Source organism: Symphalangus syndactylus, chromosome 1, assembly GCF_028878055.3.
Source record: "Symphalangus syndactylus isolate Jambi chromosome 1, NHGRI_mSymSyn1-v2.1_pri, whole genome shotgun sequence".
Taxonomy (NCBI): domain Eukaryota; kingdom Metazoa; phylum Chordata; class Mammalia; order Primates; family Hylobatidae; genus Symphalangus; species Symphalangus syndactylus.
Window position 1 is genome coordinate 115,210,386 of NC_072423.2, and position 16,302 is coordinate 115,226,687.

Sequence of the window (16,302 nt, forward strand, 5' to 3'; positions counted from 1 at the left end):
CACTGAAAAATCTACTCTGAATGGAAAACATAAATTTAAAATAGATTAACTTTCAAATAAGAAACACAAAAGGGAGAGGGAAGGCTAGGCTACTGCAGTTAAGGAAAAAAAAAATGAAATGCATGACACATAATTATAAATTAGCCATAACAGCTGGTAAGCATATGAAGATTCACAGATCAAAGTGAATTAAACAAAGGTTATCTAGAAATGGAAATTTTGACTCTACCTTATCCTTGAAATAGAAAAGGTGAACCTCGGTATGAAAGACTGTATCTCCCCAAAAGCTTTTCTTTATATAAAGTTATTTCCCTTACTACTGATAATAGTATATGTATAGGACACTTCCTACACCATTCAGTAATATAAACAGTCATATACCTAGAAATTCTAAAGGCTGATCTCTCCACTTCATTCCCAGAGTAAAGGGTTGCAAAAGCCTTTGGAATTGGCATACCTCTTACATTAAATGTTTTTATTATGAAATATAATAAACAGTAAAGTATAATGTGTGTAACTATTTACAATAGTTAAATACCCATTTAGTATGGGGAGTTGATATTAAATGGATAAGAATTTCTTATTGGAGTGATGGAAACAGGATGCTGGTTGCGCAACACTGTGAATGAAAATTAATTCCACTCACTGAATTACACATCTAAAAATGACCAAAAAGGCAAATTGTTTATTAAGTATATTTGATCATAATTTTAAAAATTACACATACACACACCCCTTTGTACCCACTAGCATCTTTGAAGCACCTTTCCGTGTGGCTCCCTTACTGCCCTCTAAGAAGTAACTACCATCCACTCAGTTCATCATTCCCTTGTCTTTCTAGTTTTGCCACTAAACAAATTCTTGTTTAGTCTGAACAGCTTTTGACTTTTTTTTTTTACATAACAGGAATTAATCTGTATATATTCTTTCAGTTTTCTTTATTTGCTCATTATAGTCATGAGGTTCATTTGCTGCTGCTGTAGCTGTATAATATTCCACTATATGACTAGATTAGAGTTACTTATCCATTCTACTGTCCATGGACATGCCAGCTGTTTCCAGTTTTACTATTATAAACAGTGTTGCAATAAACATCTCTGTACAAACAAGCAGAAATGGCTCTAAGGAGCAGCACTGCTGGGTTACAGAGTATATTCCTCATCTGATCTTATTAGGAAATTCCATATTGTTTCAAGAATTACTTTGGCTTCTCACCTTTACCAACATTTGATATTGTCTGCTTTTTTTAAAAAAATTATTTATGTATTTATTTGAGAGAGAGGCTCTTGCTGTGCTACCCAGGCTGGAATGCAGTGGCACCATCATGGCTCACCGCAGCCTCAAACTCCTGGGCCCAAGCCATCCTCTCACCTTGGCCTCCCAGGTAGCTGGGACTACAGGCACATGCCACCATGTCTGGCTAATTTATTGTCTGCTTTTTAATGTCTGCCACACTGTGGTTGGGGAGCAGGGGGGTATGACAGAAAGGTTTTATTGTTTCAATGGCCTTACTTTTTCTCCTTCCACATTTGTTTAGGTTTGGTTATGGTATTTTCTATATGTAACACTTTTTCTTAATATAATTTGATGCATCCATTATAAAGTATAACGGCATAATAAAATAAATATTTGTGAACCTATCATCCAACTTCAAAACAGTACCAAAACCCTGAATCTATTTATCTGCTCCTTCCCTATTTTATCCAATTGTGTTCTCACCTAGAAGTAACTATTCTCAGGTTTATGGAGACCATTCTCCTATCTTTTTAGTTTCATCACATGCAACCATACTTAGAAACATGCAGCTTGCTTTTTTGTAAAAATGAGACTACACTATTTATAAACTTCAAGCCCTTGTGATGTTCATGGTATTGCTCTAACATGGTACTGTGAACATTCTGGAAAGACCTCCTGGTATGAATGTTTTGGGTATGCACTGGAGAAGTGCTGGCAAATTCACAAGAGAACACCAAATGCTTTTCAAAATGGTACCTAATGACATCAGCAATGAGTTGAGCTGCTAATGACTCATCTCTATTACCTGGCATCATCAGACTCCTCTTGAGCTCCCAATTCACTTTCCTTTGAAGCCCATAGCACTAGAGAAGACTCCAATGTAATATTTGCTCCCTTACCCAAATTATCTATTTTGAGCCAGGGCACAAAGATGAGCAGGGCAGATAAGCCTGCTCTTAGAGAGCTAAATCTAGCAGAGAATATGACTGATCGCTTTATGAATCATGTTCCTCTGATTGCAAGACAAAAACATATACACACTTTAGAGAATCCAGAAAGCATGGAAGGAACAAGAGTAAAATAAAAACTGAATCCCATCAGCATAACTTTTAAAATGTGAGTGTATTTACTTCTAGTCTTTCATCAATGAGTTACTCCCAGGGCCATCCATGCCTTCTCTCCAGGATGGCATTTCACATACTCCCCTCAACATGCAACATTTCTCCCTCATCCCACTCACAGCCCATTATGTCACTTTATATGGTGTCGTAAAAATAAAAGCCCTCCACAAGCCCCGATCACATTTACACACCCATCAGCAACCACTTCTATCTGCCTGCCTTCTACAGTGGTAGGTGAGCAGTCCAACCAGGCCCTCTACCTGTGCACTGACCCCCACCCACCTCACACATTCTTGGACATCACTCTAGCATGCACCTTCACCAATTTTCCCCTTCTCCAAAATCTTTTGAGTAGAGGTCTTGCTCTGTCACCCAGGCTAGACTACAGTGGTGTGATCACAGCTCACTGCAGCTTCAAAATGGGGTCAAGTGATCCTCCTGACTCAGCCTCCTGAGCAGGTGGGACTACAGGCACATGCCACCATGCCTAATTTTTAAAAAATTTTTGTAGAGACAGGGTCTCACTATGTTCTCCAGGCTGGTCTTGAACTCCTGGCCTCAAAGGATCCTTCTGCTTCAGCCTCCCAAGGCAATGAGATCACAGACATGAGCCATTATGCCTGGCCCCACCACATTTAAAGTAAAAGCCACAGTTCTTCCCATGGCTTATAAGGCCCTGAGTCATCTGGGCTGAGCTAATTCTCTGAACACAGCTCCCACCTCTCTGTCCACTCTCTATTCATGTTCCTGTCTTGGGGTCATTTTACTTATTAATGTCTCTGTATGTATGTGAAACATATGACTTTACTTCTAGTCAACAAACTACACTAAAGAAAAGCTCATTTAAAGCTTTCAATTTAAAGGTAAATGAGTAAGCTGTTTCTAAAATTGCCTAGAAAAAAAGGTTCTATAATCTCACTTAATATTGTTTGTCCATTCACAATCTCATTTTGAAAACAAAAAACAAAAAACACCATAGTTGGTCCAAATCATTTAAGGCACCAAATAAGAATAAACACTTTTTTTTTTTTTTTTTGAGACGGAGTCTTGCTCTGTCACCCAAGCTGGAGCGCAGTGGCGCGATCTCAGCTCACTGCAACCTCCACCTCCTGGGTTCAAGCAATACTCCTTCCTCAGCCTCCCAAGTAGCTGGCATTACAGGTGTGAGCCACCACGCCCAGCTAATTTTTGTATTTTTAGTAGAGACAGGGTTTCGCCATGCTGGTCTCGAACTCCTGACCTCGTGATTTGCTCGCCTTGGCCTCCCAAAGTGCTGGGATTACAGGCGTGAGCCACTGCACCCAGCCGAATAAACACATTTATTCTTATTTTATCCTTAGGAGAACTTGGAAAGTTCGGGGTGCGGAGGAGGGGGTGGGGAAGCAAAAATAAATGAGCTTTTATCGTGAAATTTTCTAATTTTTATTTCCCCATAACTGTGGAACATGTTTCCTCCATTACTTTTTAGGTTTAAGTATAACAAGCATTAAGCTTAGTGAAATTATATTAACATACTGAATAAATAAATAATAGACTTGTATTGATAAGCTTCTTACATGTGCTTGATAGAAAGATGTCATCACCGTTTTCTTCAGGGCACAATCCTGATTACAGTCATGCATCACTTAATAGGGGTACATTCTGAGAAATGCATCGTTAGGCAATTCTATACATTATAGAGTGTACTTACACAAACCTAGATGGCACAGCCTACTACACACCTAGGCTACATGGTATAGCCCATCGCTCCTTAGCTACAAACCGTATAGCATGTTACTGTACTAAATACTGTAGGCAACTGTAACACAATGGTATTTGTGTATCTCAACATATCCAAACATAGAAAAGATACAGTAAAAATGTGGTATTATAATCTTATAGGACCACCATCATATATGTGGTCTGTCACTGACTGAAATGTCAGTATGTGGCACATAACTGGATAGGCACTCATCAGCATATTGTGCTTATCTATCCTTTAAGAGCCAGCTCACTTGGCTGCTTTATTTTTATTATGATGTCTATGACATAGATTTGTTTTTAAAATGAACCTACAATTAGATAATCATTACTCATTTTGTATCTGTACTCTGATTTCTCCCCTAGGCAATATTCTTTGTACTCTACCTATTTTCATTTATCTGTCACTATTTCAAATGACAAATAAAATTTTTAATGGTAATTCTCCTCTCCAACTTGTTACCCACATTAGTGTCTGAGTCTCACTTTTTTTGACCCTGTCACCCAGGCTGGAGTGCAGTGGTGCCATCATAGCTCACTGCAGCCTCAAACTCCTGGGCTCAAGTCATCCTCCCACCTCAGCCTCCTGAGTAACTGGGACTAGAGGTGCAAGCCACCATGCCCGGCCTAAGTCCAACTTTTAAAATTATGTACTAAGGAAGGTTTTCAACAGCCAGATCCAAACTACTTATGTGTAATTTACTGATAAAAGATAACATCAAATAAAGGCAAAGGACAGTACACATATTCCTTTTGTTTAAACAACCAGCCCTGGAACTCTTGAACAGAGAGAGAATTGTCTAGTCTGAAAAGTTCATTCTAAAAAAAAAAAAAACACAAAATAGCAATGAGTTCGATTTTCTTATCAACAGCAATTTATATTAATTCTGAAATACTCTCTTTATGGAGTATTTGAGACTATCTCTAAATCTGCCTTATAATAAAATTTAAATAAAGGCATCTAGAAACTAAAGAGTAATATCATGTAAGGATACAGCCATGTAACACTGGAAGGGCAAACCGATGAACCTGAAATGAAGATATATATTTAGAATAAATATACTTTAAAAATAAGCATTCTATAAAAATATTTACACAGGCCGGGCACAGTGGCTCAAGCCTGTAATCCCAGCACTTTGGGAGGCTGAGGCGAGCGGATCACAAGGTCAGGAGATCGAGACCATCCTGGCTAACACGGTGAAACCCCGTCTCTACTAAAAATACAAAAAATTAGCCAGGCATGTTGGCGGGCGCCTGTAGTCCCAGCTACTCGGGAGGCTGAGGCAGGAGAATGGCGTGGACCCAGGAGGTGGAGGTTGCGGTGAGCCAAGATCGTGCCACTGCACTCCAGCCTGGGGGACATAGAAAGACTCCATCTCAAAAAAAAAAAAAAAAAAAATTTACACATAGGGAGGTAATATACAAACATAACAAGGTATTAAACTTATGGGTACTATAATTTTTAAAAAATTTCTCTAATGTAACATTAAGTATGCATTACAATCATTTGAGCTTGAATATTCACAGATTTTGGAACACTAATAAAGCTACATGAAGTTACAGAATGTTTACCTCCTTTTCAGTCTTTGCCTACAACAACTTCACTCCACCAGGGAAAAGATATCCCATGCTAATTGTTTGCAGCTCAAACTACTTTTCCAAAAAAAGCATAGCAAATGACAAGAAATAAAGCAATAAGACACATCTATTTACCTAGATTCAATAATATATCATGTTTCCCTAGCTAGGCCTCCCTGTTTATACCTCATATGTGTAGACAAAGGACAGAAGAAGGTGGTGCCTGTGCACGTCTCTCCTGGGTGACTGAAGGGAGTCTCATCCCCAAAGGAAGACAAAAAAGAGCTCTCCCCTTGGCCAGGAAACTTGGCCCTGGCCCCTCATTTCTCCATTATCCATGTACCAAGACCCCCCTGTATCTCTCTTAGTTAGACAAAGCAATGTATTTTTACTTCAGGCTTCTATAGAAGATCAGAGTAAAATAATTAGGCTTCTTCAACCTAGAATGATGTGACAGGATAGACCCGATCCAAGTTTGTAAGTTATAAACAGTTAAATTAGAATTGTTTCTCGAAATTCTTGGTGATTAGGAAGTCACTTTATAACATGCATTGAATTAAAGCTTGGACTGTAACAATTAAGCAGATTTTATTTAGTGTACATTACCTCTGGCTGTGCAGAAAGTTCTCTTAGAAGATGACCATTCCATACAAACCGCTGATCTGCCTGAGAGAAGTTTTAAAATTTAATAAAATATCTCCTGCCAAGCTTACTTTCTACAGAAAGAAAACTACACCAATCAATGTCTCTTTCTGATGGCTAGAAGCCGGTTTCTTTGACAGGCCTCAAACAAAATACATTTCCCCCCCTCAAATCTGTACCTCCTGTGGGCATTTCTGTCTCATTGTCTCAGGCCAGACAGAAACCCGGGAGGAGTCTTAGGGTATTTCTTTCCCTTACATTTAATTGTCAAGTACTAAATCTCTTTCAAAATCCATCTTTTTTACATTTCTACTCCCACTATCTTTATCAACATCTGACTCCAGCCTAACTACTAACACAGCTTCCCTTGCCTCCAGTTTAGGCATTAGCCCTCACCACTCATTTTTCCACAATGCTACCAGCAGTTCTCTAACATGTCCTGTCTCCTATCTGCTCAAAATTCTTCAGACTCTGTCATCTGAAGAACCAAATCTCTGCATGGCCTAATCAGTCCTAGGATCTGGCAGCCCCTAATTAACTCTCTGATCTCATCTCTGGCCACTCTGACTTTCATAAATGCAGAAGAGGCTCCCTCAACAATTTATATTTAATCAACTCTACTTAGGGCCAGGCATGGTGGCTCATGCCTGTAATCCCAGCACTTTGAGAGGCCAAGGCAGGCGGACCACTTGAGACTTAGGAGTTCGAGACCAGCCTGGCCAACATGTCTCTACTAAAAATGCAAAAATTAGTCGGACGTGGTAGCACGTGTCTGTAGTTCCAGTTACTTGGGGAGGCTAAGGCACAAGAATCGCTTGAACCTGGAAGGTGGAGGCTCCAATGAGCCAAGATCACGCCACTGCACTCCAGGATAGGTGACAGAGCAAGACTCTGTCTCAAAAAAGAAAAAACAAACAAAATAACTGACTCTACTCAGTAGATTAATCAATTCTATTTATGAAGCATACCAACTGAACCACCGTCACCCTCAACTCTAGAAGTCACAGGGAATGGCTTTTGCACTCGACCACAACCAGCTGAATCGCACTTCCTGAGATTCAAGTGTGTGTTCCCGAGTTTGTGCCAGTCATACTTGTTATTATTTCATCATTATATAGTTTAACTAAATATTTTATAAACCAATGAAATAAGATGAAAAACAGACTGCTGTTTCTATAAAGTTAAATGATTTGGAACATAACTTGATAAGAGGCAAGCCTGCTGTTGAATTTGGAGTGGGAGTGGCAACCAAAAAAATATAAAAGAACATAGTAAAAATGTACAGGATTCTGCACACAGATTTCTCTGTAAGTGTCAAAGTCTTTAAAGTGGCCCAAATGGGAAAGCCTTATGGATGTAATTTACACGGGGAAGACAATTCAGAATCAAGGAACCAAAAACAAAGAGAATCCTATGGCCGTACATAAAAACACTCACCAATGTAAAACTTTCATGTTTTAAGTTAAAATATTTAGGGTATGTATGTTCCATTTATCACTTTTATGATTCCCTATGTTAACATTACCTTTTTTTTTTTTAAGACAGTCTCACTGTTGCCTTGGCTGGAGTGTAGTGGCGTGATGACAGCACACTGCAGCCTCTATCTCAAGTGACCCTCCCACCTCAGCCTCCTGAGTAGCTGGGATTACAGGTGCGTGCCGCCACACCTGATTAATTTTTTAATTTTTTTGTAGAGCTGTGGTCTCCCTATGTTGCCCAGGCTGGTCTTGAACTCCTGGACTCAAGCAATCCTTCTGCCTCGGCCACCTAAAGTGTTGGGATTACAGGCATGAACCACTACACTCGGCTAACTTTCCGTTTAGCTGACAAAACGTTCCCATCTCATCCCAACAGATGAGATGGCTTTTTCTTCAGCTTAGCCTCTGCCACCACCTCTGCCTGGAAACCCCCCGGCCCACTGTCACCTGACCAACAAATCTTCATCAAGTCTCAGCTCAAAAGTTACCTTTCTGTGTAAAGTTACTGTCCTCTGTAGATACCTTTCTTCATAAAGTTGTCCCTGACAACCTCAGGCAAAGACCCTCATTCCTTCAGGATCCCACCTCACTTTGGTACATATCTCCATTATAGCAACCATTCTTTGACTGCCACTTCCCCAGCAGACTGTAGGCTCCAAGACAGGGTCCACAGCTTCATTCTGGGTCCCCAGGGGCTAGTATAGTGCCTGGTACATGGCTGGCGTTGTAGAGATGTTTCATAAACAAATGGAGAATATAGCAACTGCTTTTAAAAGCAAGTCTCTTTGTAGTTAAAAGCCAAGTTTCTTGGATGCTTAGCCTGCACCTAAACTTCCACCTAAACTTCCACCTAAGTCTACATACAATTTTAATAAATTAGAGTGTAAAATCTCACCCAAAAAAGCCAGTCAACTAAAATATTAATTTAGGTTGAACCATATGAAATAACCATTTTTATTGGTCAAAAATGATCAATTACTGGCAACTTCACATTGTCCAACCTAATAAGATGGAACGACCTTTTAAATTCTGTCTTCTCATTAAACACTTCTAAGGTGTGTCAAAAAAAATTAAGGTAGCAATCATCCAGGTTCCTGAACAAAATAAACTTTAAGTTGAGATCATCTGAAACCTAATTTTAAAGATACATTCACTGTATATTAAAAAAAAAAAAGGCAGACAGGGCAGGCATGGTGGCTCACGCCTGTAATCCCAGCACTTTGGGAGGATGAGGTGGGTGGATCACTTGAGGCCAGGAGTTCAAGACCAGCCTGGGCAACATGGCAAAACCCCATCTCTACTAAAAACTAGCCAAGCATGTTAGCACACGCCTGTAATTGCAGCTACTTACGAGGCTGAGACATGAGAATTACTTGAACCCAGGAGGCAGAGGTTGCAGTGAGCTGAGATCACACCACTGCACTATAGCCTAGGTGACAGAGTGAGACTGTCTCAAAGAAAAAAAAAAAAAGCAAAATAAAAAAACCTTAAAAGGATATTTTCCAAGTTCTTAGTGACTTTTGTTACATTTTTAGTTATGAAAATTATAAATAACCATCACTACAGAAGAAATATCAACTGTTAGAATATGAATTTTATAAGCCTAATTACACTGCTAATGTAACTGCTACACTACCAAACACTGTTAAGAAATTACAAATGAATGCAATGCTAGTTTGAAGATTTGACATCTGAGAGTTAGCATTTGGTAGCCTGGTAATATTTATGCAGAAATACAAATTCTGAAAGATTTTCCTCTAATAACTTACAAGTGTGTTTACACAAACATTTCTGAATATCTATACCGGTGGTTCTCAATTCTGGCTGTATACATACACAGATTCAAGGACTCACACACTGGGATTGTGATGTATATTTAAAACAGGGTATATTTTCAAAGCCTCATACACGATTCTAAGATAGCCAGGACTGAGAAAAATCAATATAAATTTTTATACATGAAACAGAGACATGTCCCTTTTAAAAACCTAAAAATAAAAATAATTGAAGATCAAGCTTACCCTTTCCAAGAGACTCATTTCTTGGAATTCTGGACTAGTGTTGGATAGCCGCTGCAAAGTATGGGTCAAATCATATGTTGTTGAAAAGTAAAATCCATCCACATTCAAGACATGGTTTAGCATCGCTAGGAAGGTTTTATTATCTTGTAACTATAAACAAAGAAAAATCAGTATAGCTCATAATTGAAAAGAAATCTGTCAGCATGAGAAAAGAATACAAATTAAATCCTGCTAAGTCCAGTCTCATTAAAGACTACTGGCACAAGGACTGAGCCAGTGAAGGGGATGCTCGCCATTTCCCTGGGACGTAGGACAGTTCCTGACACACAGAAGACACTCAATAAACACTGTAGGGTACTATTAGGTAACTTGATTAGGTAGGACTCCTCCCCTTTGTATCCTTTACAAATTTTATTCTCAAGGGCAGAAGAGTGGTTTTAACAAAACATCACCTTCAGTTATGGCCTACTGTGTGCCAGGTATTTTCCAAAGATTCCCTTTAATCTTCACAACAACCCTGCTAAGTTAGCATAGCTATCTTCATTTGACAAATAAAACACATAAATTTATGAGCGGCCCAATAATGCAGATGGCAAAAAAAGATACTAACATCATCCACATTCTCAAGAAACGTTCCCTGGTTTGGGATGGATGAGAAGTAAAATGGAATTCTTTTTCTTTAAAACAAAGATTAAAAAGTCCAGTAAAAGCAGTATTTATCTTTATTTTTGGGAAACCATTTTAACTAGCTTTCCCAGTGAATACCAAGATTGACATTTGTTTTTATCCTTGTTTTAAAAAACAATTGTTAATGTTTAGTAACGTTTAATCATTACTAAATGATTAGCTTGTTAATCTACATGTTACAAATCTACATAGACAGATTTTTTTATTTGTGCTCAGACATGTTTTTAAAATTAGCTACACAGCTTGACAACAAAGAATAACAATCAAGAAGAAATTGTCTAAGTAAATATGACTGGTCTATTAAATAAACACAGCTGTTTTTATTTCTTTAAAATATGCCTAGTAGAGAATGAATATATTGATATATATTTCTTGATATATATAATAAAAAAGAAATTCTAAAGTATAAAAAGCATATCTTGTAGTTTTACTTAGGTAGGCAGTGCTATAATTTTATTTTTTAAAATGTTTATCCTAAGTTATATGTTTTAGAATAATATATTTTCTTCTAGAAACAAACATTCTTATAAATTGGGTATAAAAATGCAACTTAAAATTTTTAAATAGCAAACATGTAACTAAAATTACATTAAGAAAATAATCACTCTCAATAGGTATATATCTCTAAACAATGTTGACTTTAAAAAGTAAGTTTCAAAGAATCAGAACAGGGCAATGCCATTCATGTAAGTTTCATACACACTCCGAGCAAAAACAGATCCTGTTTAAATATGAATACAGGCAGTCTTTACTTTGTAAAGTGGGAATGTAAAAATTACCATGTTATTTTCAATCTTAAGCTATCTTAACAGTCAATTGTAAAAACTATGATTGTTTCGTGACCTTTAAAAATTATCTTGTCAAAACATTAAAAACTCTATTGTAAGTTACAGATAAGTTATAGATATTAACTTATATAGTTATAAGTTGTAGATATTAACTTGTAAGTTATATATAGTAAATTATAAGCATAAATGAATTATAAAACTAATATTTAGCACATTGTAATTTAAAACATTAGAAACACCGAGAATAAAAAATATCTTATTTCTTTGTAAAAAAATTTATCAAGAGACTTGAACAGTGCTTGCCTTTTTCTTGTCATATAGATTAAGATACAGAATATCTCTTCTATCCCTGGTGAACTGTCATACACCTTCGTAAGTCTAAACCAACTTCTGACATTTTATCCTTTTCACTTTCAACGTTGGGAAATATCTCCGAGGTTTCCTTTAATGGAAGTCTGTTGCAGGCATCACTTCCTCTGGGATACTGTCATCCTTTTCGTCACAGCCACTCCATCATTAATGTCGGTCAGTTTGCCTGCACTAGGACCTCTGGCTGCATACCTACAGTCCTTTGAATGGTGATAGTGTCAGCATTTCCATGGTCAGCTACTTCTTCTATGCTCCATTTATGTTCAATTTCAATTTCTCTTCCAGAGTTGTTGCTGTTTGTTTTTTGCACCTTCATCTTTGGTGGGTTAATTCTTCAGTTAATAAACTGGAGTAACTGAAATTTAAGCCATGCTGTTTGGGGACTGGTGTTAACTAAACTATGGTTACTGAAATCTGTGCATACAGGAATAGTGCAAAAGGAAAACTGCCTGAAAGAATATATACACATTTCATAAGCATACATACACACTTACATTCACGTGTGGTAAAAATAGAGAAAACCTCTCTGGGAAAGAAGCGAATGAGTTAAGAGGAGTAGAACTTCAAAGGTATTTATATTTTATTTCTTTACAAAGAGGATATGAAGTTAAATCTGGTGTTGAGTACATGTGCATTTCTGTTTTCCCTTCTCTCCATATGAAATTGCATAATTTAAGAACTGAATCTTTTTTTAAAAAAAAAACAAGAGCAACAAATGATTTAAAAAATATTTTTTATGCCTAGGTAGAAAAGTAGGTAGAGTGACCTTACTCTATAGGTTGTTAAAATAATTACAGCATTCTTTGTATTCCACAATGCCCTCACCCTCCTCTCCCCAGCCCATGCTACTTCTTTGGGCTTTGCAATTAGTAACAATTTCCAGTTCTTACCTGAATATCAGTTAAGTGCAACATTGTCTTCTTATAAGAAAGGACATCAAAATCTGTTGCTTTCCAGATTACATGATTGAAAAATTCACCTACTTTTATCTTTTTGGTAATGACTATAAGATAATTACCTGCAAAAAGCAAGCCAAACACACATAATTATAAAAATAGAAAAACTCTAAAGGTAGAAATAGGAGTCCTTATTGTTTAACTTTAAAGGCTAGTAGAGAGGCCAGACGCGGTGGCTCACGCTTGTAATCCCAGCACTTTGGGAGGCCGAGGCGGGCGGATCACGAGGTCAGGAGATCGAGACCACGGTGAAACCCCGTCTCTACTAAAAAAACAAAAAATTAGCCGGGCGTGGTGGTGGGCGCCTGTAGTCCCAGCTACTCGGAGAGGCTGAGGCAGGAGAATGGCGTGAAACGGGGAGGCGGAGCTTGCAGTGAGCTGAGATTGCACCACTGCACTCCAGCCTGGGCGACAGAGCGAGACTCCGTCTCAAAAAAAAAAAAAAAGGCTAGTAGAATAAGACTATATTGTGCCACTCAGATAAAAGGCCCATTTTTAAAGCAACCTTACAATTTATGAATAGAAAGGCCAGCATATTATTTAGAAAAATTCTTACTGAAAGGTCACGTTTTTCTCAAAAAAGATAAAAGCAAAAGCTTTTCATAACCAAAGCATTTGTCTTAGTAAATGGAAAGTAGAGACAGAAAATACTTCTCTCTTTCATCACCCCCAAGGGATACAGGCCTCTGCTAATCACTTCCCAGCAGGCAGCTTAAAGCATCAGGACGTGAGATCTGACACTACAGGGCAATGTCCCTTCCACACCACTCCTATGTCCTTCATATGTCTCTCTAAATGGTAGAGAAGTGTGCTGGGGCAGTATACCTAACTGACTGCTGCAATATTACAAGGATGAGTGGTCAGGAATCAAGGAGTCATCACAACATCATGCACAATACACCAGTCCTGACCTTGCCACCTCCTCACCCAAGAAATATATGAAACAGAGTAGCCCTTTCCTACTCAATTAATTCTTCAGGTCTGTTCCACACTCTACCCACAAGTGCCCTCTCTGAAAATTTTGCCATGTACATGTCTCTCCTGGAACTTGTCACACTGTACTGCAGTAATTTACTACTTACACACCTCTCTCACTAGACTGTGAACTGCAGGGCAAAATGGCCTTTCATCCTTTATAACTCAGCATCTAGCATGGTGCCTGAAACAACAGGAACTTCAAACAAGCTCAATCAAATTAAATCTAAACAAAAATCACCTTCTTAACAACTCAGAACCAAGTAACATTTGCTAACATGCACTATGTCCTATTAGCACAGGGCTGAATACCCTGGTCCCTGATGCATTAAAAATTTTATTTACAGGCTGGGCGTGGTGGCTCACGCCTGTAATCCCAGCACTTTGGGAGGCTGGGGCGGGTGGATCACCTGAGGTCAGGAATTCAAGACCAGCCTGACCAACATGGTGAAACCCCATCTCTACTAAAAATATAAAAAATTGCCGGGCGCGGTGGCTCACGCTTGTAATCCCAGCACTTTGGGAGGCCGAGGCGGGCGGATCACAAGGTCAGGAGATCGAGACCAAGGTGAAACCCTGTCTCTACTAAAAAATACAAAAAATTAGCCGGGCGTGGTGGCGGGCGCCTGTAGTCCCAGCTACTCAGAGAGGCTGAGGCAGGAGAATGGCGTGAACCCGGGACGCGGAACTTGCAGTGAGCCGAGATTGTGCCACTGCACTCCAGCCTGGGCGAAAGAGCAAGACTCCGTCTCAAAAAAAAAAAAAATATAAAAAATTAGCCGGGCGTGGTGGCAGGCACCTGTAATCCCAGCTACTCAGGAAGCTGAGGCAGGAGAATCACTTGAACCCGGGAGGCGGAGGTTGCAGTGAGCTGAGATCATGCCATTGCACTCCAGCCTGGGCAACAAGAATAAAACTCCAACTCAAAAAAAAAAAAAAATTTATTTACATACTCCATTTGTGAAAATTATCTCGCTAAGGATTTCAACTCTAACTGAAATACAACAAAATACAAAACTTTTTTTTAAATAATAGAACCTCACGCTGATAAATTTTACCATTTGGGGAGTATTTCTTTTAAAAATTAATGACAAATACTTAACCAAGAGATTTCCTGCTTAAAGCATGATACAAAGTATTACTTCATCGTATACTCACTCTAATATTATCAATTTAACTACCTTGTTAATTACCTTCTTTGCCCATCTTAGCTTATTTTCTCTTACCTGCCACCAAATGGATTGTGCCCAGTATACCAAATATTGGTCTTGTGACAGCTGAAGGAGGAACATCTTTCTTGACTTTAAAAGAAAGAAAGAAAAATCACACACAAAAAGCTCACCAACAGAAACAGAAATTTAGTTTGATTTCAGTAGTTACTTTGACTACATCAATTTGCATGATTTGTTCTAAGAAAAGCAACATTCCTAAACTTAAATGCACTATTGATAGAGCTATAAGTTATGTAAACTGGAGTGTAACAGCAATAAAACTGTGATAACTCCTAGAATGTATGTTAGGCTTTTTCATGGAAGAAAAAATAATCCCATTAGGATTATTGGGAATGCCATAGTCTGCATTCCCAATGGTGAAAACAAACTGGCTAAGAAACTGTCAGCAAGTCAGTCCCTCATCAGTATTGACTTTGCGTGGAAGTATTTTATCATGTGTCTTACTGATGACTGTTTGGCATCATCATCTTTACATTCAAACTATTCATGACCTTTAGCTTTTCAGTCTATTCAAATGGGTCTGCAATCTCTACCTACAAATAAAACGTTACTGAAAAATCAAGAATAACTGAAAATACACCCACATTAAAGCTCTTGTAAGACACTAGGTTGTATCAACATGGTATAAAGAGTAGTATAATTTAAACTTTAGGAGAAGTGTACTAACACTAGTTAAAACCAATCAGCTCTCTTGAGAGAGCAGCCACCAAGCAACAGACAAATAGGAAATGTCAAATTATCAAACTAAAACACAGCTCTAATAGTACCTACCAGAATTACCACATAATCAAAAAAACAGAAATTTTATAGCCATACTTGTCTTACACCCCATTATCTCATGGAATATATTTTCGTATTTCACTTCACCACTCAAAGGCTATTTACTGAATGCCTACTCTATGGTTATTCAAATATTGTACTTTAAGAAAAAAATAAATATAGAACTCTGGGGGTGAATTAGAATCTTTAAACAAATGAAATATGAAATTCTAAATATGTTATCACATAGTATATTAATTTGCCACCAAAATTATTTCGTATTTATCTATTTGGAAGTCAGGGTGTTCCACACAAGTGAAAAAAAAGTTTGTTTTTCACATCCCAGAAAAGCAAAACCAAAGTATAACTGGATAGGTAGATAAAACTTATAAACATCACTTGCCTAAGAACACCTACAAGTTTTAGTCAGTGATGTATATTTTATTTTTCATTTATTAAATTTCCTCATAGTCATGAAAGCTTTCAAAACAAAAGCAGCTGTTAAAATTCCATACTCTTAAAGCTGAAACAACTTTTTCACTCTCAAATATCTTAAATCTTACAGCTAGAAAGAAGCTTAGCTATCTAAACCAATCCTGTTAAAATACAGCTAAGGGAAAAAAAATAATAAATATTATGTTTTTAAATCCTTACAGACAGTAAAATGCTACCTAAAATTTTCAAGATCATTTCTCCTTTTCACAAAAAAGGAGATAGCAT

General features: G+C 37.9%; 1 protein-coding gene across 2 annotated transcripts in view; it reads right to left on the reverse strand.

The window, feature by feature from the left end:
• SACM1L (SAC1 like phosphatidylinositide phosphatase) overlaps nt 1-16,302 on the reverse strand; it is a 54,503-nt gene that overhangs the window by 25,887 nt on the left and 12,314 nt on the right. For both annotated transcript variants that reach the window (XM_055280209.2, XM_055280211.2), the window contains exons 3-7: nt 14,818-14,892; nt 12,551-12,678; nt 9,817-9,966; nt 6,282-6,341; nt 5,093-5,126 (exon numbers count right to left, since the gene is read on the reverse strand). In XM_055280209.2, the coding sequence (XP_055136184.1) occupies nt 5,093-5,126; nt 6,282-6,341; nt 9,817-9,966; nt 12,551-12,678; nt 14,818-14,892 (447 nt within the window). The remainder of the gene's footprint in view (nt 1-5,092; nt 5,127-6,281; nt 6,342-9,816; nt 9,967-12,550; nt 12,679-14,817; nt 14,893-16,302) is intronic.